Here is a 22,081-nt window from a genome sequence, read left to right as displayed (position 1 = left end):
CAAGAAACATCTGACGAACTATGTTGAATCTCATCAGGAGAAGAGGTGATAAAAGGAGAGTCAGAAACATGGACTGGTAAAGACGGAAGGTATTCAAAAGAGTCAACTGGGAGAGATGACTGTACTTAATTAGTGTCCACAGGAGTAGTAGAAGATCCAAAGAAGGAAACTGATTCAAAAAGAAAACATCTGCTGAGATAAAGTATCGACGTAAAGTTGGAAAGTAGCAACAGTAACCTTTTTGAGATCGAGGATAACCCAGAAAAACACATTTATGAGACTTGGGAGCTAATTTATCCAAATCTGGACCAAGATTTTGAACAAAACACGTAGAACATAACACATGTGGGGTCAAAGGAAATAAAAATTGATGGGGAAATAAAATCGAGTGAGGTACCTTATCACTACAAGAAAAAATCTTATTAGTGGCAAAATTTTATGAAATTTTGTCACAAATTCCTACGTCGCAAGTAAATTTCGTCACAAATTCCTGTGTCGCAATTTTATTTGTGACGAAATTTGATTATTTGTGTCGAAAATTGTCATTTGTGACAAAATTTATGACAAAATTTTTTCGTCACAAATAAACTTTTTTCTTGTAGTGTATGATTGAGAACAGATGATGGCATGCGATTAATGAGATAGCATGCAGTAAGTATAGCATCACCCCATAATGTGTATGGAACATTGCCATCAATTAACAAAGCACGAGTGGTTTCAACAAGATGGCGGTTCTTGCGTTCGGCTACACCATTTTGTTGGGGGTGTATGAGGGCAAGATGTTTGATGAATAATGCCATGAGATGAAAAGAATTGTTGAAATTGATGAGATAACTACTCACATGCATTATCACTATGAAAAGTACGAATAGGAATACCAAATTGAGTTTTTATTTCATTGTAGAATAACTGTAAAATAGAAAATAACTCAGACTGAATAACCAAGTACATCTGGAATAATCATCAATAAAAGTAACAAAATACTTAAATCCTAAAGTAGAAGAATGACGACTTGGTCCCCAAATATCAGAGTGAACCACAGAGAAAGGAGAGACAGCTTGACGACTAAGACGACTTGGGAACGTATTACGAGTATGTTTCCCAAACTGACAAGACTCGCAATGTAAATTAGAAAGAGACGATAAATGTGGAACCATCTTCTGAAGCTTTGCAAGACTAGGATGGCCCAGACGAGCATGTATAGTAAGAGGAGAATCCACAGTGGAGCAGGCTGAAGAAGAAGAAAATAGTTGATAGAGGTTCTGAGACTCACATCCTTTGGTAATCTCCTTCCCCGAACTCCGATCCTGAAAGATGACAGAGGTTTTAGTAAAAGAAACAACACAGTCAATGGACTTTGTCTAACGACTAACAGAAAGTAAGTTAAAAGGAGAATCTGGAACATAGAGAACATGATCCAGAGATAAATGAGGTAAACGAAGAACCGTGTCAATCCCCTGTGATTGGACGAGAGACCCATTGGCCATAGTAATAGTGGAAAAAGAACCAGTAGTACAAATGGAAGTGAATAAGGACTTATTACCAGAAATGTGATCAGAAGCCCCAGAATCAAGAATCCAAGGGCCTATAGAGTGCAACTGAGAGATTCCAGCAAAAGAATTACCAGTGGGAGCAATGGATGCAGTTGGACCTGATGTTTGCTTCTCAGACCACCAAGTCACAAATTCGTGAAGAAGAGCAGCTGGAGGTTGTGCACCGGAAGGTAACCTTGGAGCAGAGGTACTAGAGAAAGCTTGAGCAACATGAGCATTCCGAGGAGGTTGATGTGGTTTTCCATGAAGCTTCCAACAACGGTCAACAGTATGATTGGTCTGATGACAATGCGTGCATACTAGCTTTCCTTTAGAGAATTTACGTCCACGACCATAACTTTGAGCAGCAAGAGCGGGAGAGTCAACAGAATCCATTGGAGGTACATGCATCATAGGATGTTCTGGTGACGTAGAGGGCTTAGATGGAATCCTAAGCATGGTAGACATCACATAATCCAGTGTAGGAACCGTAGCAGATCCCAAAATTTGATCCCGATTGGCAGACAAATGGTCAGGTAAACCATATAAAATGAACAACGTAAAAAGTGTATTACGTTGTTCCTGTTCCTTAGTAACATCACCAGTGAGGGGCAGAAGTTCGTTAAGATCATGAAGCAAAATCTGAGCTTTCCCCAAATATTCAGTCATAGGACAATGGAAGTCCCGAGGAGCAAAGGTAGTCATCAATTTCTGACACACACCATAGAGTCGTTGTGTATAATTGGTGTACAGTGCTTTTGCCTGACTCCAAATAGCTTCACAGGTATTGGCAGGTCGAAAAATCTGCTTAATTGACGGATGAAGAGTAGCTTTAATGAGACTACACAACTGAGCATCAATCATCTTCCATCGTGTGCGCTTATTGGCTGCCACAGAATCAGCCTTAGTAGTGAGATGGGATGTATAATCCTGCCCATCCAACCAAAGTCGCAGATCTGACGACCAAGTATCATAGTTTGTCCCATCTAATTTATCCACACTCAGCGGAGTAAGGATATAATTTGAAAAAATAGTAGAGTCCGACTTGTTGCCAGCTGGAGACCCAGAAACAGCAGAGATAGGGGAATCCATAATCAAGATTAGAAAAAAAAATTAGAAAGACAGATCACACAACTAACTGGTAGAAGAGGGATCTGTGCGTCAACGTAAAACGAGGTCTAAATACCAAAACAAGACCAGATGCAAAACCTACGCAGTGAGGCGAGAAGAACGCAACCAACCACGGCCAGAGAGGAGCCTCCACGCGCCGCCAGTGTGAAGAGGGTGGCGCAACTTGCGCGCGTGCGTGAGGGCGCGTGTGATCTTGGATGGGGACGCGACCGGTGCGGTTGTGACCGCGCTGCTGAGACGAGCACGCCGGTATATGGATCGCCGAAAAAGGCCACCGGACGGTGGTGGTTGACGGAGCAGAAGCTGTAACGAGGTTCCGGCGACTATGCGGAAAGAAAAAGGAAAGAAAGAAAAGAAAGAAACGTCCGGAAAGTGACAATGAGACAGTTCCGGAAAAAATAAATTTAAAAGATGATGCACAATGGGTTCACCGAAAAAAAAATCAAGGTTCCTTAGGCTCTGATACCACTTGATAAAAACATTGGGATACACCACCCCAAAAGCTAGCTCAAAGGGTGGGAGTGCCCAAGGTCTTATAAACTCCACATTAGTTATCCATATAACTAATGTGGGACTATATATCTCAACACGCCCCCTCACACGAGAGCACATTGGACTTGAAGAGTGGACAATGCACAGACCCACCTACCTGAAGAAAAAAAACTACCGTAAAGAAAGTGGAACATGAGATAACTTATTTCCTTTAACATGAAATTAATAAAATCATTAAATTATCTCTTACATTGGATACATATGAAAGTGAATGAGATTTTTTTCTTCTCTTTTTTACCAAATCCCACTCACATTTTTAATGCGTGGACGAAATAACTTTGGCCCGAGAAAGTATATTCTCATAAGAAAATAGTGTGAAACTATTATTGTATCTTGAAAGTTATGACGGGTTAAAGCATTTACCTATGTGAGTGAACTTATCATGTGTGTCCCTTATCATTCGCGTGCCCTTTCTTTCTCGCATATTAAGCGCTGAAACTGACGTACCTTTTTTTTTTCTTCTTCTTCTCACTCTCTCTCTCTCACACTCTGTCACACTGTGGGGTCTCTCTCTCCATGTCTTGTCTTATCACGCTTTTCTCTCTCTCTGGTCCATTTCACTTCACTTCTTTGTCTTTACTCCAACACCTCTCTCTCTCTCTCTCTCCGAGTCTAAGGTATGGGTGCAGTGCGCCTTGGTTTCCACTTCCCCTTTGTTTTAACTTTTAAGAACCCACTTCAACTTGTGCTGTTTCATGGACAAGAGCTTAGGTTGTTATTAGACACCAAGGTAAACCATCTCTACTTCATCTTTTTCGGTTTTAACCATCTGGGGTCGTTCCAGTTTTTGTGTGGCTTGAAGAACGAACAACCATTTCTTTGTTATGTAGGAACCATTTTTGGTGCTACTGAGTATGAAAAGGATGTTTTTTGGTGTGTTTTTAAGGTTTTAGCTAAGTGGGTTTTGGAGGAAAGTTTAGCTGGTGCTCATTTTTTTGTTTTTTGTTTTTAAAATCAAACAGGTTGTTTTGTTGTTGAAGTCGAAGTTTTGTTATTTTGTTATATTATTTTTATTTTATATGCATGTGAGTGCAGCAAAGCTTTTTGTTAACTGGTATCTCAGTGTGTTAGTCTGCTTCAATGTTATATCAATATCATGTTATGTGTTTCAGTTTTAGTGCTTTTATTTTGCTTTTACTTGACTGACTTCAAATTGTTTCATAGAATTCCTGAATTTATAGTTGCTCATTGATTTTGGATACTTATTTTCTGGTACTCTCTGTGTTAATTACCATCTAGTATTCCAGTTCAACTGTTTTATCTTTCTTTGTCTCTGCGTATAAGTGATGCTCTGCACACTCTCTGAGTTTCTGAGATGATGTAAGTGCATAGCTGATTCTTAAGGGTTTGGATGCTAATCTAAAACTGCAATTTAAGAATAAGTCCTGACATGTTACTTGTATATGGCCATGAAACCACTTTTGGAATTTTTTTGGGCTTATTTAACCACTGATGCAGTTATTTTCATTCATGGTTCTTGTTACCATGATAAAAGAGCATATGAAGCTAATTCAGAATTTCCTGTTTCAAAATTGTGGTCATAGATTGCAAATTCCTTTGATATCCTGATATTCCTATAATTTAGAGGAATTCTGGGTATTCAGGACTATAGTGTTCCAATACTGATGCCTTTTTAACTAAGCAAGGCCTGAATTTTTGAATCTAAAATTGTTCATTGTCTAATCAAAAGACTAGGTAATGAAATTTGATATTGAAAACCAAAAAAAAAATAAAAAATAAATGATAATTACTAGAATCTATTTTTGACTATGTGATTGCTATATGACATATTGACTTTATATATTGAATTTGTTCTGAAAATTCTGAATATTTATCTGCTGGTCAAATAATTTAGCACTTAGTCTCTGGCAGAAAGTATAGATATTATCCCTAATAGTTAGGCTGGGAAAATTTTATTGCTTTGAAGTTGAAGGTATTGATCCTTGAGGATTTCTGTTCTTATCATATGCTCTCTTCCTAAATATTTTGCATGCATTGTTTGTTCTTCTCAGATTCTTCACTGCATATTAGTTTTCAGTCTTTGTAGCATGTATACTGAAACAAAGTATTTCTGACTTATATTTGTCACTGTCATATGAACTCTATTTTTCAACATAACTCTGGCTGAAACGTAATAACAGTAACCTTTAAGTCAAGGAAAGGAAAGAGAATAATGCTAAATCTCTGTTTCCGTTTCTTTTGGTAGATTGTAATTTAAATAGCTAAAGAGTGTTGATTTTTCTTATTGGCTTAATTTCTTTATTTCTACCTGATTCTCAGTTTCTAACTGAATATGTGCTAGTCTCAAACCTAATGCTGTTATAAGTTCAATTCTTATCACATATCCCTGCATGAAAACACTAGGGGCTTTTGTATTTAGCTATGCATACATGCAATTCTTCTAAATTCTGAAATGCCAATACCATCATACCATACTCAAGATAGGCAAACAACTCAGGTAATTGCATAAAAGACAAGAGGTATTGGTATGATGTTATTGGTATTTCAGAATGCAAGAGGAATTTGTCTTTTATGCAATTACCTGAGTTGTTTGCCTATCTTGAGTATGGTATGATGGTATTGGTATTTCAGAATTTAGAAGAATTGCATGATTACTTATTCATTTGTGGACATATGATTAGAAATTATAGAAAATCCACCTTTTCCCAACTTGATACTACTTTGTTTCTCACTGGAATTCTAGTGAATTGATGCCTTAAATTGTAATGAGTTTTCTAGAGACATCATGAAGATTTCAAGTTTCAAGAAACTGGCTGTGGGATTTGCACTTGGAAATGAAGGATAGGCAACGGTGGAGAGCTGAAGAGGATGCTTTACTACGTGCTTATGTCAAACAATATGGTCCTAGGGAATGGAATCTCGTGTCTCAGCGCATGAACACAACTCTTAACAGGGATGCCAAGTCATGCTTAGAAAGGTGGAAGAACTATCTCAAGCCGGGTATTAAGAAAGGATCTCTTACTGAGGAAGAGCAGCGCCTTGTCATCAACCTTCAAGCAAAACATGGGAACAAATGGAAGAAGATTGCTGCCGAAGTTCCCGGTCGCACCGCTAAGAGGTTAGGGAAGTGGTGGGAAGTGTTCAAGGAGAAGCAGCAAAGAGAAACAAAAGGGATTAACAGAACTGTTGACCCAATTAACGATAGCAAGTACGAGCATATATTGGAGAGTTTCGCGGAGAAACTAGTGAAAGAGCACCCTTCACCATCATCATTTGTTATGGCTGCTTCTAACAGTTCTTTTCTGCATACTGATGCACCAGCTTTGCTTCCTTCTTGGCTTTCCAATTCTAACAGCACTGCACCTGTTAGGCCACCTTCCCCTTCCGTGACGCTAAGTCTTTCTCCCTCGACGGTGGCAGCACCTCCTCCATGGTTGCAACCTGTAAGAGGACCCGATAATGCCCCTCTTGTTTTGGGGAATGTAACACCTCATGGGTCTGTTCTAGCTTTTGGTGAAAACATGGTCATGTCTGAGTTGGTGGAGTGCTGTAAAGAGTTAGAAGAAGTACATCATGCTTTGGCAGCGCATAAGAAGGAAGCCGCTTGGCGTTTAAGCCGGGTGGAGTTGCAGTTGGAGTCTGAGAAGGCGTGCCGAAGAAGGGAGAAGATGGAAGAAATTGAAGCAAAGATTAAAGCTCTCAGGGAGGAGCAAACAGCTGCTTTGGATAGAATTGAAGCAGAATATAGGGAACAGTTGGCAGGGTTGAGAAGAGATGCAGAAACCAAGGAGCATAAGTTGGCTGAGCAATGGGCTGCAAAGCATTTGCGACTTACTAAGTTTCTAGAACAGGTAGGATGCAGATCAAGGCTTTCTGAGCCAAATGGAAGATAGATATGTCATTTAGAATTGGGGTCTAGTTTGCTTTTGTGTCTTGAATTCTATCCAGTTTATGGTCATGGTAGTTTTGTTCTTGTGCTTATTCTAAAAAATGTTATTACATATGTCTATTACTTTCCTATCTATTCATACAGTTTGAGGACTTTGCATTTTGCGGTTGATGTACTTGCATGGTTATCACATCCATCTTTATGAATATGAACTTAGTGATTGTTCCAATTTGCCTGAATATGCTTTACCTCTAATTCTTTCCTTAAAGGGGCATAGCTAAAGAGCATTATGTAATCTTCAAAGTGTTACAAGAATACAAGATAATATATTCTTTCCCATCACTTTGTTGTACAAAAATGAGATTTTTGAATGAGATGATTAATGCGTACATACCCTTTCTTCATCTCCCTTATGGAATCACATTGTTTTCATGCCTACAAGTCATGTTCATCTTTCTTCATAGCTAGGAAAGGTGCAATAATCTCATATGCTCGTTGCTAGACCGAGTGATCATACGCATAAATCGCAAAACAAAAAAGAGAAAAGGGAAAAAAGAATAAAGATTTAGATTTATCTTGATTCATTTAATGAGGATTATGTTAAGTAATATTTTATTATGTTTTCTTCACTACTTCACTCGTTTTCATCCGCTTATATTTTATTATGTTTTCGGTTAACAAAAATCATAATCTAAATGTAAAATATGAACCAATGTTATTGTATCTGAGTTTTCAACAAAATATTTAGGTCCTTGCATCGAAGTTGTCCCCACTCAACAACGCTTTGTTTCTCAGTTAACATAATATATCGAAGATTTACTTCAGCGAACTCATGTGGTAGAGGCAAAAGAAATTCAAACAACTATGTCTACTAGAAACTCTACCAAATTTAATCCGTTACTATACTGGATATTGCTTTCCAAGTCATTGTGTTAGCTTAATTCATGCACAAGCCCAATGCAACACACATGACAGTTGTGACTACTTTGGTACCTCAAAGGAACTATATTTGGCTGTCCCCATTTCTGAAACAGATTGGGCAAGTACCAAAAAAAATTGTGTTAGGTAACGGAGTATCATATAGTTAAGTTAGAGTTTAGAGAAATAAGAATTACCCATAAGTGTAAATCCAATGGGAATCTCTATGTGCTATGCAATGATGACTAATTAAATAATCATTAAATTTAAGGCTATGTCTTTTAATTGCTTTCCTAGACACCAATGGTGTAATTATTTTTATCTTGATTCCACCGGTCAAAAGATTAACAAATATGTCAATCGAAGGGACACACAAGATTTACGTGAAAAATCCAATTAAGAAAAACCACGGGCAAGACCAAAAAAGATTTTCATTAAGTAGAAGAAAGTATAATATCTCTAAATAAAAGGAGAGAACAATATCACTATGTCTTATATTTGGAGAATAAACCTTACTCAAAATTACACTCAAGAGAAAATTGAGTTTTCTCTCTAAATTGTGGAATTTTGGGATGCATAGAACTGAAGGAAATGATCTCTATTTATAGGAGATTTCCTTCTACATACAATTTGCGTATGTGCAACTCCACATGCACTTTTCTGAATGGTGAACAATGACTTTGCCTCTTTTTCTGACCTTAGCCGAAAGTGACTTTACAAGAATGTCATGGCATGCATAAGATTGGAAATAGATCTTCTTACACGACACGAAGTCATGGTCATACGAGAGTATCTCAACTATTTAAATATAAATACTAGAAAAGAGGATTTGTATATTATGAAATTGTATAATATCTGTACAAGAGCTCTCTATTTAAAGAGTACTGAAAGACCTATGGGCTAAGCCCAAAATACACTTCTAGAGTATTCTAGCTAATACAAATAAGAAGATAAAATTCTAATATTTACAACACTCCCCCTCAAGCTGAGGAATAGATATTTATCATTCCCGACTTGCTAGTAAGCGCTTGAAACCTATCATTAGGTAGACCCTTAGTCAAGACATCAGCCAATTGACGACCAGAAGGGATATATGGAGTAGTAATCAGGCCACTATCGAGTTTCTCTTTGATGAAGTCGCGATCAATCTCAATATGCTTGGTTCGATCGTGTTAGACTGGATCATGGGCTATACAGATGGTTGACTTGTTATCACAAAATAACTTCATAGATCCTTCATATCTCACCTTGAGATCATCAAGACTGATTTTCAACCATAATAACTCACAGATCCCTTCAGTCATGGCCCGAAATTCCACTTGTGCACTTGATCTAGCAACCATATTTTGCTTTTTACTTCTCCATGTTATTAGATTTTCACAGAGAAACATACAATAGCTCGAAGTAGATCTTCTATCAGTCACAGATCCAGCATAATCGGCATCTATATAAACCTCTAAGGAGAGATTTTCTCCTCCCTGGAACAATAGTCCTCTGCCTGGTGTGCCTTTCAGGTATTGGAGAATCCTGTCCATAGCTCGCAAGTGTTTCTCCCTTGGATCATGCATGAATTGACTAACAATACTAACTGCATAAGCTAGAACAGGTCTAGTATAAGCTAGATATATCAATCTTTCCACTATGCGTTGATACTATCCTTTACCAACTTGGGGGATCTCATTTGCACTTCCTAGTCTGTGGTTCTACTCAATCGGAGTACTGGAAGGTTTGCATCCGAGTTTTCCTGCTTCTTTAAGGATGTCAAGAACATACTTCCGTTGACAAATAAAAATGCCTTGTTTTGAATGAGCAACTTCTATCTGATATGCCTCCAACATATATATGATTTAAAGCCAAAAAGAAAAAGAATCTTGATCAATCTTGGATAAAAGGGCTATAATTGTTATTAAATTGATACATCTCAATTAGATATCTTGTTACTGATTTTCTTCTAATTTTGTAGGAAAACAGGACAAAAAGAAGCCCAATTTGGAAGCACAAAATTGAAGCCCCGTGTAAGAACCTGCACCGTTAATTAAGGAAGTTAATTAATTAATTATGAGAAATTAGGAAATAATTCCATAATTGACCCTAATAATTATTATGAGGCTTAAATAATTATGATAAGTGTTTATTAAAGTTGAAAGTCGCTTTTCTGACGAAAAGTGCAGATACTGGTTCTGCTACTAGTATAAATGCGTACCGATGAAGTATCTCGGAAAATTATAATAAGTGCATGAATATTCCTAGAATATTATATAGGACTTGTAAAACGAGTTTCAAGTTAAAATAATGAGAACTGATACTGGCTATGGAAAAGCGCATATCGAAAAGGTGCTGCGAAAAATATAATAAAAATATGAAAAATCTTAGAAAAATGAGTAGGTTCAGAATCCTAAGTTTGGGATTAAAATTCTAAACGTAGCTATTAGTGCTAATATTGTGTGATTAACTCTAAATCGCCTATAAATAGTGCATTTCACACAACCCTAGGTTGATTCCTCAGTCTTTGTGCGTGAGTGAGCTGTTGAGTGTGTGTCTCCATGCTGGTCATCTTCTTCCTTGGCCTTCTTGCATGAAAAACCTCTCAAGTTATCTCTTTTTCCATTGATTCTTCTTCTTTCTACATGGTAAACACTTGGTAGAGTGGTTTGGGAGGGTTGATTCAGCCATATACTGAGTTGGTGTCTCTGTTTTGGGAAGGTAGAGGGCTGGTCTTTTTGGTTGAGTTTTGTGACCACCATTTCCTTGGTTGTGGGAGCTCCAAGGAGTGACCTTTGAAGAGAAAGAACTATTGTGGTGTGTCATTTTCGTTTTCCTTCAAAGTCAGAATCTTTAAAGTGGTTTGGTGAGCTCCAAGAGAAACCTTTTCTGAGTTTTGAGCTGGGGTAAGCTTCATCACCTTTGATCATGAGTTTAATGGTTAAAAATGGAACCTTGATGCATGTAACAAGCTAAAGATCATAACTTAAGGTTGGGAAGGGTTAAACACACCTAGAAATGCATGTCTAAGCTTCTGTAATCGATAAAAATGGAACATTTGGATTGATATCTCGCGAAATGCAGAATCTGAGTTCTGCCGCGAAATATTCGGATATTGGGTTAGAAATATCCGGATATTGATATCGGATATGGATATCCGGATATGGGGTTCTGAATATCCGGATATTGCTAGTCAGATATCCAGATATTGATATCCGAATATGCCCCCGACGAATATCCGGATATTCTGGGTTTTCGAAGAACAGTAGCTTCACTGTTCATACGGAATGTTGTTATGGGTTTGTGGACCCTAGTTTGATGAAGTAGGACTTCTGTAATGATTAATCTAAGTCAGAATCAAGTGATTAAGGGCTAGTGGCTTTGTGAGAAGCCTTAAGACGTGAAAAGTAAAGGAAAGACGTCTTTATGTCATACACTTGTATGCTTGTATATTGATATTATTGCTGGTCCAAAACAGATAGTGATTCTGCTGTGTTTGGGCTTTGAGATTGGTTGGACTCTTGGCATTGGATAGTTAGCTTGCAAGGTAAGTTTTCGTGTCATCGGTTTAAGATAAAACAACATTCCCTAATCCCTTAGGGCATGTTTGGTGCACAATATAAGATAAAACCTGGTAGTATAAGACATGATAGTATAAGGCCTGATTGTATAAGACCTGATTAAATTTTAATACTATCTAGTGTTTGACATGGTATTGTATAAGATAATATCATCCAGTGTTTGATAATACATTGTATAATACTAGATAGGATAAAAATAAATATTTTTGACAAAAATACCCTTTAATAAAGAATTTATATAATTCTTCCAAATGTCATGTGATATTAATTTTTTAAAGAATCTATTGATCAATGCGTCCAAAAAATATATTAATTTTTATTAAAATAAAAATCTCCAATATTTTAAAATTTAATATATTGAAAAATTAATTTTTATTTTAATATTAATATTAAAATAATATATTAATTCTTGATAATTACATTTGTCAGCGATGTTAATATACTAATCTCTTACCAGGCCTAATCTCATCTTCTTAGGCATGATTAAGTTATACATCATTTTGATGTATTAAAATATTTTGCTATATAAGCTTATACTATATGGTAGTCACACCAAACAACTAAAAATGTCATAACATATAATATAAGTTTATACTATAAGACCTTATACGTTACATCAAACAAACCGTTAAATACAAGGCTTTTACCCTCATGTATGCACCTTCCGCCCATTTACATGTTCCACCTCACTCTTCTACTAACTTTAGCAGTAAAATCCTTGCAAGTGAACAATCACTGCTCGTTCACCAAAGCATGCGGAGGAGCCTCCAACTCCAACAACAATTTGCAGCCACCATCAAGAAGACTCAAAAGTAGTATCTCAACCAATCCAGATATCCATGGCTTAGCAAGGTGTAACTTGTTTTTCTCTATTCAAAGTAATAAATGACTTCTCCATTTTAAAAGACAAGTCCTAGATTTTTACATTGTGGATAGCGCAACCCCAACCTTTTTTTTTCCGTTGTGTTTAAAGTGAACCCCTTTTGGTATTGATGTGTATTTTCCTTTCTTTCTTTCTTTCTTCTTCTTCTTCTTTTTTTTTTTTTTTTTTTTTTAAGGTTTTCATGTGAATTAATTCTTATTTGGGTGTGGAAATGATTCCCCACTTTTCTCATGATGATGAATTTAAGCTTCACTGATGATAATTTTAATTAGCAGCATAAGCTACTGTAAACATAATAAACTAAAGACTAATGATAATTAGCAAAATACATAGTTCTAGTTTGTGGTCTTGTATGTCTAAAGAAAAACTTTTGAAAAATAAATTATTGTGAAGGATGAAAAACTAATCAAACAATTCTGACTCTGACTCTGACTCGTTAGCAGTGTTCTCATCACGCCTTTTGCGGCTAAGCTTCATCGTACCATCATAAACATCCTTGAAGAATTTTTCCACAATTTCCTTTGTTCTTTCCATTTCACTCCTATTATCAATAGAAGTTGACTTGCTTGTTGCTTCCATAGTTGGGTCCTCTGTTGTCATATGATGGTCCTATACAAGATAATAGAGACATAGTTTGTCATGGACTAAATTCAACATTATTAAAAGTTATTTAAAATATTCTAGAGTAGGGGTGTAAATGGGCTGGGCTGGGCTGGGCTTTGGCCTTTTTGGCCCAAGCCTACGTCAAAAAAAATTCAGTCTGTCTGGCCTACTGGCCTATTAAAGGCTTTATTTGTAGGCTAAGCCCGGTCCATTTTTAAAAATAAGAAAGTCTGACATGGCCTACAGGCCTTGTAGGCCTCCCACTGTAGATACTAAGCAAAAAAAATAATTGTATAGAGCAAAGAAAGTTCCATTCATGCATGCACTAGTACTTCTCATAAGAAAAAAATGACAAACAATAAAGAGTCAACATAATACCCCAGCTCTAGAATGTATATTATAGAAGAATAGAGTCAAAGAAATGAAGAAAATAAGAAAAATACAATTACCGGATGCTGAAATAAAGTCTACAAGAGAATATTATTTATCTAAAAATCTTTAAACCATCATCAAGACAAGGGAAAGAAGAGTATTATTGAAAGATCTTCATCAGTAACATCATAATCAAGCAAGGTACCCATTACTCCATGGTATTAAGCTGCAACAGCATGTAAAATTTGGAGACATTAGACAAGTTTTCCTTTCATAAAATAAAATAGCACAAAAAGTAAGAGATATTGATATTTGGTACTTTACGTCTTTGCCACATAAAATAAACATTATTTTATTATTTTATTTTAATAAATTAAATAGGCCAGCCTACAAGACTGTAGGCCGGGCTTGACAAAATTGGCCTATGGCCTATTTGTTAAAAAAGCTTTTTTATAAGCCTAAGTCTACTCTACTTTTCTGAAAGGCCGGACCTGGGCCGGGCTCAATGTAGGCCGGGCCGTAGGCTAGGCTGGGCCAGCCTGGCCCATTTACACCCCTATTCTAGAGTATTTATCGTGAGATGCCAACTATATTACGATAAGCACTCTTCAAGAGTTTACTAGAATTTGAGTTGCATATTCCTTCCATTATTGGTGCCTATCTACTATCATATGATTGTCCTATACAAGATATTATAGACAAAGTTCATCATAGACTAAATCCAACATATATAAAAGTGTTATAAATGGATCACTCACCAAATCTTCTATCGCCATCAACTTCTTTTCCTTTTTGGTGTTGTGTGGGTAAAGCTCGTACATAATAAACTTGACGACTTCAGTGGTCGATCGTAACATCCTGCTTGATTTTGGATGGCAAAAAAACTGCATGGAATGTTACATATCAAAGGCTAGTTATGCTAGCTTTAACTTAATCATTAATTTCTACAATTTTAGAAGTTTAGGCATATGAATATGGGGTAGTAGGTATTACACGTAATACTTAGTATAGTTTGTAAAAAAAAAAATTTGTAAATATAATCATGTTCTATACATATACCTAGGTATTTTTATAAAATTTATATAGTCCACCCAAGAGTAAAACAGGATCTTGTGCAAACATATATATTACATGTTAAAGAATTTGATATTAGCTTAGATATGGTCATATTAATTGTTAATTTACTTTCAATAACAACACATCTCCTTTGGAATATGGTGATCATTTTCAGCAAAACAAAATTTATCATAGTAAATTCCAAAAGCTTTATGACTAGTGCACTAGATAGTATATACTGCTGGATTTATTTCCTATAGAATCATGTTAAACCACCAATCCCCCTCCCATGCTAAAGCCTCCCTTTTAGAAAAATAAAAAATAAAAAAGTAAATTAAAAGAATCAAAATGTTATGCTTGGCATTGGTGACTATTGTGTTCCCTACAATTTAAAATGGCTTATGTTGATGGTATTTAAAATCACATCGCTTTATTGCTAGTACATCTCATGCAAATTAGTCAATCAAATTGTGGGTTCTCTTGTATATTAATTTTCAAGACTAGCTAGTTAAGGCATTGGCAATGAAAAACCCATCAATTCATAAAGTAGCAATAATGTTTACCAAATCAACAGTCTTATTTGGACGTTGTCTGCGTTCAATACTCCATCCCTCTAGCCTCTCCCTAAATGAAAGCTCACACACAGGCGCAGTTCCATCCATATAGGGTAGCTGCAACAATTATTGAGTAAATAAAATTATGTGAGTATTCAAACATTGTAAAGTACACACACAAACACTCACATATCAATTCACTATAGGATTGTGGTAAGGGAAACTCATTTTTAAGCCTGAAGCTACCTTGTCCATGTCTATTTTCTCAACAATACAATCTTTTGGAATTTCAAAGCTAACACATCGTTCCTCCACGACAGTGCTTGTTCTTGTTCGTGATCTCTTGCGTGAAGCCTATAAAAGATTTCCATTATATAAGATGTTAGGATTGCATAAATGTACGTAAATTGTATAATAGAATCACGGAGCCAAGTGGACAAAAATAAAATATTAAAGTTAAAAATATTATTAGGACTAATAAAATAGGCTAATTATTATAAGTGTTTTCGAAGGAAGGGTTAACTATTAGCTAATAATTTAATTATTACAAAAATAATAATTGGGAATAATCTTGATGCTATTCTCATCGCTTATGATGTTGTATGCATTGTTGTATATGAAAATAATCAATTATAAAGTATATAATTATTTTTTATTTGCATATAATACTGACACGGTTCTTTCTTTTAGCGATTAATCAACGATAGACGCCGAAAAAAAATTTAATCTTTTTTCTCTGTGCATCGCACGGGTACTGCACTAGTTTTATACATATAAATAATAAAAAAATTTAAAATTTAGATATGAACCACCCTCAACCTAAGCCCTCCCTTGGATCTGCCCATCATAGCAAAGTTTGAATCAATGACAATCTATGAACTCACCGAGCTTTGAGAATCAACATTAGCTTCAAGATCTATTGATTCACTCATCGATTTAGGAACAACATTCATTGCTTGTTCAGAATTCTTTTCTGTCATTTCGCCTTCTACTTGTACTGTTGGTGCGGATATTGATTGCTATCACATATAAGAAGAAAAATGAAATGTTGGATAATTGATAGAACTTAATAATAAATTTAAGAGTGATAACAATGAAAACGAATTCTAATGTGTTACTTACAGTTATAATGATTTTGAATATGTTGGCTAATTCATTGTGGAGAGCAAGATTGTTATAATCAATCTCAGTTTCCTTTCTTTCAGTGATTTGAAAATCTTCACTAGAGGAGTTCTTCATTTCGTTATCTGATGGCGACTTTGACATATTCCAATGAAAATATATATATATGTATATAAGACTTCAATTTAAAGAGTTGGAATGCTAAGTATGTGATGGAGGATGGAAAGGATTGAGCACAGATATATGTAATGAAAAGCATTAATGACTTATTTTTTATTATTTTTTTGGGTAGACTTAATGACTTATTTTATTTTTATGTATTCAACCGTATTTGTGGATATGAAAATCTAAGTTTTATTGATTTTCCAATTATGTTATATTGTCTTCCATTAAAAGAAACGCAAGTTTCCATGAATGTACACCTTCCTATTTGAATAAGGGAGTTACTAATCTCATGTTGCTTGAGATAGTTCTCTCATGTGTGTGAGATAAATATGTGGGGTCCACACTTTAAAACAAAAGGAAAAAAAAATGGAAAAAGCTGGCACAAAATTCGATGAGTGTATAATATGAGATAGTTATCTCCAACGAAATGAGAAAAATATTTCCCTTTGAATAATACATTTAATTCTTAATTTCTCTTCTTTTTTTAATTTTTAATTTGTATTTTTTTATTAATTATGCATAGAAATGTATTTAATGACAACTATAGGAAGCTATACACCATGCGTTTGTTAGAATTGAATATCCACACAGATGTAAGAGACAACCAGACTTGTGTATCTACAAAAAAAAATTTCTTTTCTATTCTTGCTTTCTTGCTCTTTTTCTTTTTTTCTCTTGATCTCTTGATCTACATTTCATACAAACTATCAAAGGCTATTTATAAGCGCTATAAAACTGACCAACATAACTCCACACATAACATCCTCATTACTTTATAACTGACATAATTGACTCATTAATATTCTAACTGACATAACTGACTCATTAATATTCTAACTGACACAAGAAACTAAATAACCAAAACTGCTAAAAAAGGGACATTTAAAATTTATCCCAACAAAACTCCCCCATAAATTTTAAATTCTTCTTTCTTTCTTCGCGTTGCTTCTACTTTTCTTCAACTTTCTGATCGCGCCTATTTTCTTCAATCTTGATCACTGACAAAAAAACATTAACACCTTCAATTTGATACTTTCAGTTTCATTTTGAACATATTTTATTTTATGCGGTGGCTTCTTCAATTTGATATTTTCAATTTCATTAGCAGGACTTTACTTGTTTCCATTCGCTGCATCTTCTTCACCTGCAAGTTTCTCGTCACCCAAATTCTTCTCAGTTTCATTCGCCACATCATCAGTTGCTTTCACAATTTTATTTCCTCGTCCAATCCCAATTTCTGCATCAATGGTATTGTCAACAAAACCTCTTTTTCTCTTCAAGACCACATCCTTTTCTTCAAATGCACCTTCCATTTTTTTCGCCGTTCTCGGCTCCTTCATTGCCGTCTTCCTCGCACCTCCTCAATGGCATCTCGAATCGGCGACCTATGCCGGTCGCCGACGTCGACCTCGTCACGCTGGGGTCGAAGTCTCTTCCAAAACATGAACTCGGTGATTTAGCCGGGATCTCCCTCATCCCGTTTATCAACATGAGACTCGGATTCGCAGTCTCCTCCAAACCAGTCTCCATCAAGCATCTCGGATTCCACGCTTCTCGTTCCTTTGCTGGCTTCTCAAGCTCCTTCGACATCTCGTCTTCTTCCTTGTCCTCTCTATCTGACTTCTGAATTGACTCGCCGCTCTCAGCGTCTTCGAACTCGGCTCCTTCGTTCTCCTCCTCTTCTATCTCGGCTCCCTTGGCCGCAGTCATCTCCATCGTCTTCTTATCGGAGTCGTCTCTTACGCGCTCCGACACGTCAATCTCCGACTCGCCGCTCTCAGCGTCTTCGAACTCGGCTTCTTCGTTCTCCTCCTCTTCTATCTCGACTCCCTTGGTCGTAGTCATCTCCATCGTCTTCTTATCCGAGTCGTCTCTTACGCGCTCCGACACGTCAATCTCCTCCGCGGATGCATTGCCGTTGGCAACCTCGGATTCCGCCATCTCGGTCTCTTCTTCATCCGCAAGATTCTCCTCATCTTCATCATCATCATTGATGATTTCATCTTCTTCTTCATCAATCAGATCAAACCGTCTAGGTAGATATTTCGCTATAAAGGCTATTTGAAAATTCTTCCACATGTTATTAAAATCGCAGCAGTCCCATGTACGGAACCATTTGATTGCGCTTCCTCTGAATCTTCTCATGGCTTCATGCCATTTGTCCTCTTCAAATGTTTTTTCTCTCCGAAAATATTCTTTTAGACAAAGTAAGAAGACCAATGCTTCATCTTTATCTCCATAAAAGAATGGCACTTCCATCTCGTTCTTTTCCTCCATAGCCCAAGCTCTGATACCAATTTGTTAGAATTTGGTATCTACACACAAATGCAAGAGACAACTAGACTTGTGTATCTACAAAAAAAAACTTTTCTTTTCTATTCTTGTTTTCTTGCTCTTTTTCTTTTTCTCTTGATCTCTTGATCTACATTTTATACAAACTATCAAAGGCTATTTATAAGCTATAAAACTGACCAACATAACTCCACACATAACACCCTCATTACTTTATAACTGACATAACTGACTCATTAATATTCTAACTGACACAAGAAACTAAATAACCAAAACTGCTAAAAAATGGACATTTAAAATTTATCCCAACAGCGTTGCCTTTGTTATCATGTCGTGAATTCTTTTTCCGTTTACACTAATTTATTTTTGAATTAGGTAAGAAATAATATTTTAATAGATTCTTTCCATTAAAAAATTAACAAATATTTAAAGCTTTATTAATTTTAATCAATTTAGAAATAGAAAATTTTAATTATATTATAAATTATTAACAAGTTGTTTTTATAAACAAGATATTGGTGAAGATTTAAATTTTAAATTTTCTTGTAATAAAATATTATTATCAATTCAAATTTCAAATAGAGATAAATAGTTGAAGATAATTTAATATGGAGAGAGAATAGAATTGTCGATGTTACTATTTGACTGAAATTTGAATGATGACTATTTGACTAATTATAACTGTCATTAAAATGTATACATTTTTAATATTATAATATGTATGTTTATGATTTTTAAATTCTATAATATGATATTTATATACAATTAATTTTTTTTTAAATAAAATATTTAAAATTATTTAATATGAAGAGAGAGAGAGAGTAGCATTATTATCTTTATTAAAAGAAAGAATTTGAGTCTTGACTTTTTTTTTTAAATTATAATTTTCATTAAAAGGTACACTTTTTTATTATTTTAATTTTTAATCTATGTTTGATAATCACAAAATAGATTATAATTCATCCACTAGGGCTAGCCTAGTGGTGTGGGTGTGTGTAATAGGGTGTGTGTGAGTGTGTGGTTGTGTGTTCTATTTCTTGTAACTTACACACAAAAAAAGATTATAATTATGTATACTAGTGTTATCAATGTAAAAACATCATAATAATTTAGGAAAAAATATTTATTCTATCATAGTAGATAACATTATTTCTTGCAACTCCAAAATTATATCATTTCAAGGGTTGAGAAAGTAATGAAGGGTATTTTGATAATTTTATTTATTTTTATTATATAATATATAAATTATAAATCTAGGGGAAAATATTTCTTCTGTTATAGTAGATAAAATATTCTTTATTATATAATTTATATAATCTATGTTTACACTTTTTTTATTCGCTGTCATGAACTCTTATTTCTTTTATCACAAAATATGTTGAATTATGCACGCAATTAAATATTAATGTATTATTTCCTTTCAAATTTATTAATGAAATCTCTTTATAAGTAAGATATTAGTGAAAATTTAAATTTCAAAAATTTCCCATATTAAAATATTAATAGGAATATAAATTTCAAAAGGAGAAAAAGTTAATTTAATACGGAAATAGTATATCATTATCACTATAATTAAAAGAGTGAACCACCAAAAATTAACAAAGAGTAAGTTTCAAGCATGACTATTTCTTATATTATAATTTTAATTGAAAATCATACGCTTTTTTTTTTTGGCGCTTTTAATATCTTAGTATGGATGTTTATTATTTCGAAATTATATGATTTCAATTATCAAACCCATGTACATCAAAAATCTGTATATTATAGTAATAGCATTTTCATAATTTTAATATATATATATATATATATAAGAATCAAAATTTGAAATACTGACATTTTCGATAAAATATCAATGAAAATAATAATAACAAACATTCAATTTTTAATTACTTGGAAATAAATTAAATGCTTATAAATTATTAAATAGAAAAGTATTGAATATTTAATGTTCAAGATTTATTTTATTTTTTACACATTTTGTTTTCAAATATGAAAGATGTAAAATATCAATGGATTATTTCCGTTAAAAAAAAACAGAAAAGCATTTAAATTTTTACTTAATTGTAACAAATTAAAATTTTAAAATTTGAGATTACCAAAAAAAAAAAAATTAAAATTCGAACTATATATATTATATTTCATTATTAAACTCCTTTTATAAATAAGATAATAATGAAGATTTAAAATTTAAAGTTTATGATGTTAAGCTATTCATATGAATTTAAATTTAAATTTAAATTTAAAAAAGAGATAATAGCTAAAGATAATTTAAAATGGAGAGAGAATAATTTTATTATTGTAGTGAAAAAAAGGGCAAACCAATGGAATCAACTCAAGAAATTATAAGATGGAGAGAGAAAAATTATAGGTTATATTACATAAAACCTCTTCCAACTTATATGTCTTTTCAATAAACCACCCTATACTCTCAATTGAGTCAATTAACCATCTTACTCTTTAGTATTAGATCAATTAAACATATAGTATAACTTTAATACAAAAATATCCTACCTTTAACCTATTATCGGTTATTGTATCATCAATCATTGCTTGTGGCTAATAACCACGAGCCTCTCGCCGCTGTCTCCCGCAAGTGCTGCACAGTAAAAACTAAACAAAACATAATTGATAGTCCTTACAAAAAATATTATTTGATACAAAGACTTTCCCCTTATTTATCCCTTCAAAATGAATGCAAAGGATTTTGGGATATGCACTCGAGCAAAAGGAAAGAGAAATAAAATAAAATAACATAGGGCTTCGAATATTTCACTGAAATATGTTCAGTTTCAGGTTCATCTCAATAATAAATTTTTCTTCAAGAATTTGGATAAAAAAACATTTATTGTAGTCCATGCCATATCATAAGGTGAAAGAAATTTTCACTTTTAGCTCATAATTTGATTCAAACAGGGGAGGGAGCACTTTACTTCTGACATTGATTTATGTTACGAAAGTTGATAAGGTGGTTGTGGCTTACAGGTCATGGACTGAGGCTGATGGTTGAATTTATAGAATCTATAATGAGGTGGTGTGATGGGTCAGCTTTAAGCAACTATGTTTATATTGCATTAGAGTTCCAACATTTGACAAAAATTGAAAATATGGAACAATGATTCTAGATATGTGTAAGTAGCATAGCTACTTGTGGGTAAAATGAGAAAGGAACAATAGCGATGTCATTGTTATTTTTCAAAGAAAGTTGCAGGATTAATTTGCATGTGGCAATGGGGCTATTGTAGATTAAGGGTGTTGTGTAAACAAGATCAGATTTGAAGCATGTGGGTATTGGTTGTTCAAGATGAAGAATGCCTACATTGAATGTGTTATGGACTTGACAAAGACTCACATTCTAGAAGGCCCAAAAAGGGGCTAACGACTAAGAGAAAATTAAGGAAAGATTCCTTAATTATATTAATCCTACTACGACAGCAATGGATCAACAACTGGACTCCCAATAATCCTAAGAGGCCCAAAAGTCCACTCCT

The 22,081-nt window shown here is 34.5% G+C and overlaps 1 protein-coding gene across 1 annotated transcript; it reads left to right on the top strand.

Annotated features, from left to right (window-relative positions):
• The first annotated feature begins 3,873 nt into the window (after positions 1-3,873).
• LOC133292499 (transcription factor AS1-like) lies at positions 3,874-7,275 on the top strand. Its single transcript, XM_061490916.1, has 2 exons — positions 3,874-3,945; positions 5,957-7,275. The coding sequence occupies exon 2, from the start codon at positions 6,011-6,013 to the stop codon at positions 7,067-7,069; it is 1,059 nt and encodes a 352-aa protein (XP_061346900.1). The 5' UTR covers positions 3,874-3,945; positions 5,957-6,010; the 3' UTR covers positions 7,070-7,275.
• The last annotated feature ends 14,806 nt before the right edge of the window (positions 7,276-22,081 follow it).

This window comes from Gastrolobium bilobum, unplaced genomic scaffold (genome assembly GCF_033153095.1).
Source record: "Gastrolobium bilobum isolate Gb01-03AN ecotype WA unplaced genomic scaffold, APGP_CSIRO_Gbil_v1 utg23672, whole genome shotgun sequence".
NCBI classification, from domain to species: domain Eukaryota; kingdom Viridiplantae; phylum Streptophyta; class Magnoliopsida; order Fabales; family Fabaceae; genus Gastrolobium; species Gastrolobium bilobum.
This window is presented reverse-complemented; position numbering and strand designations above follow the sequence as displayed.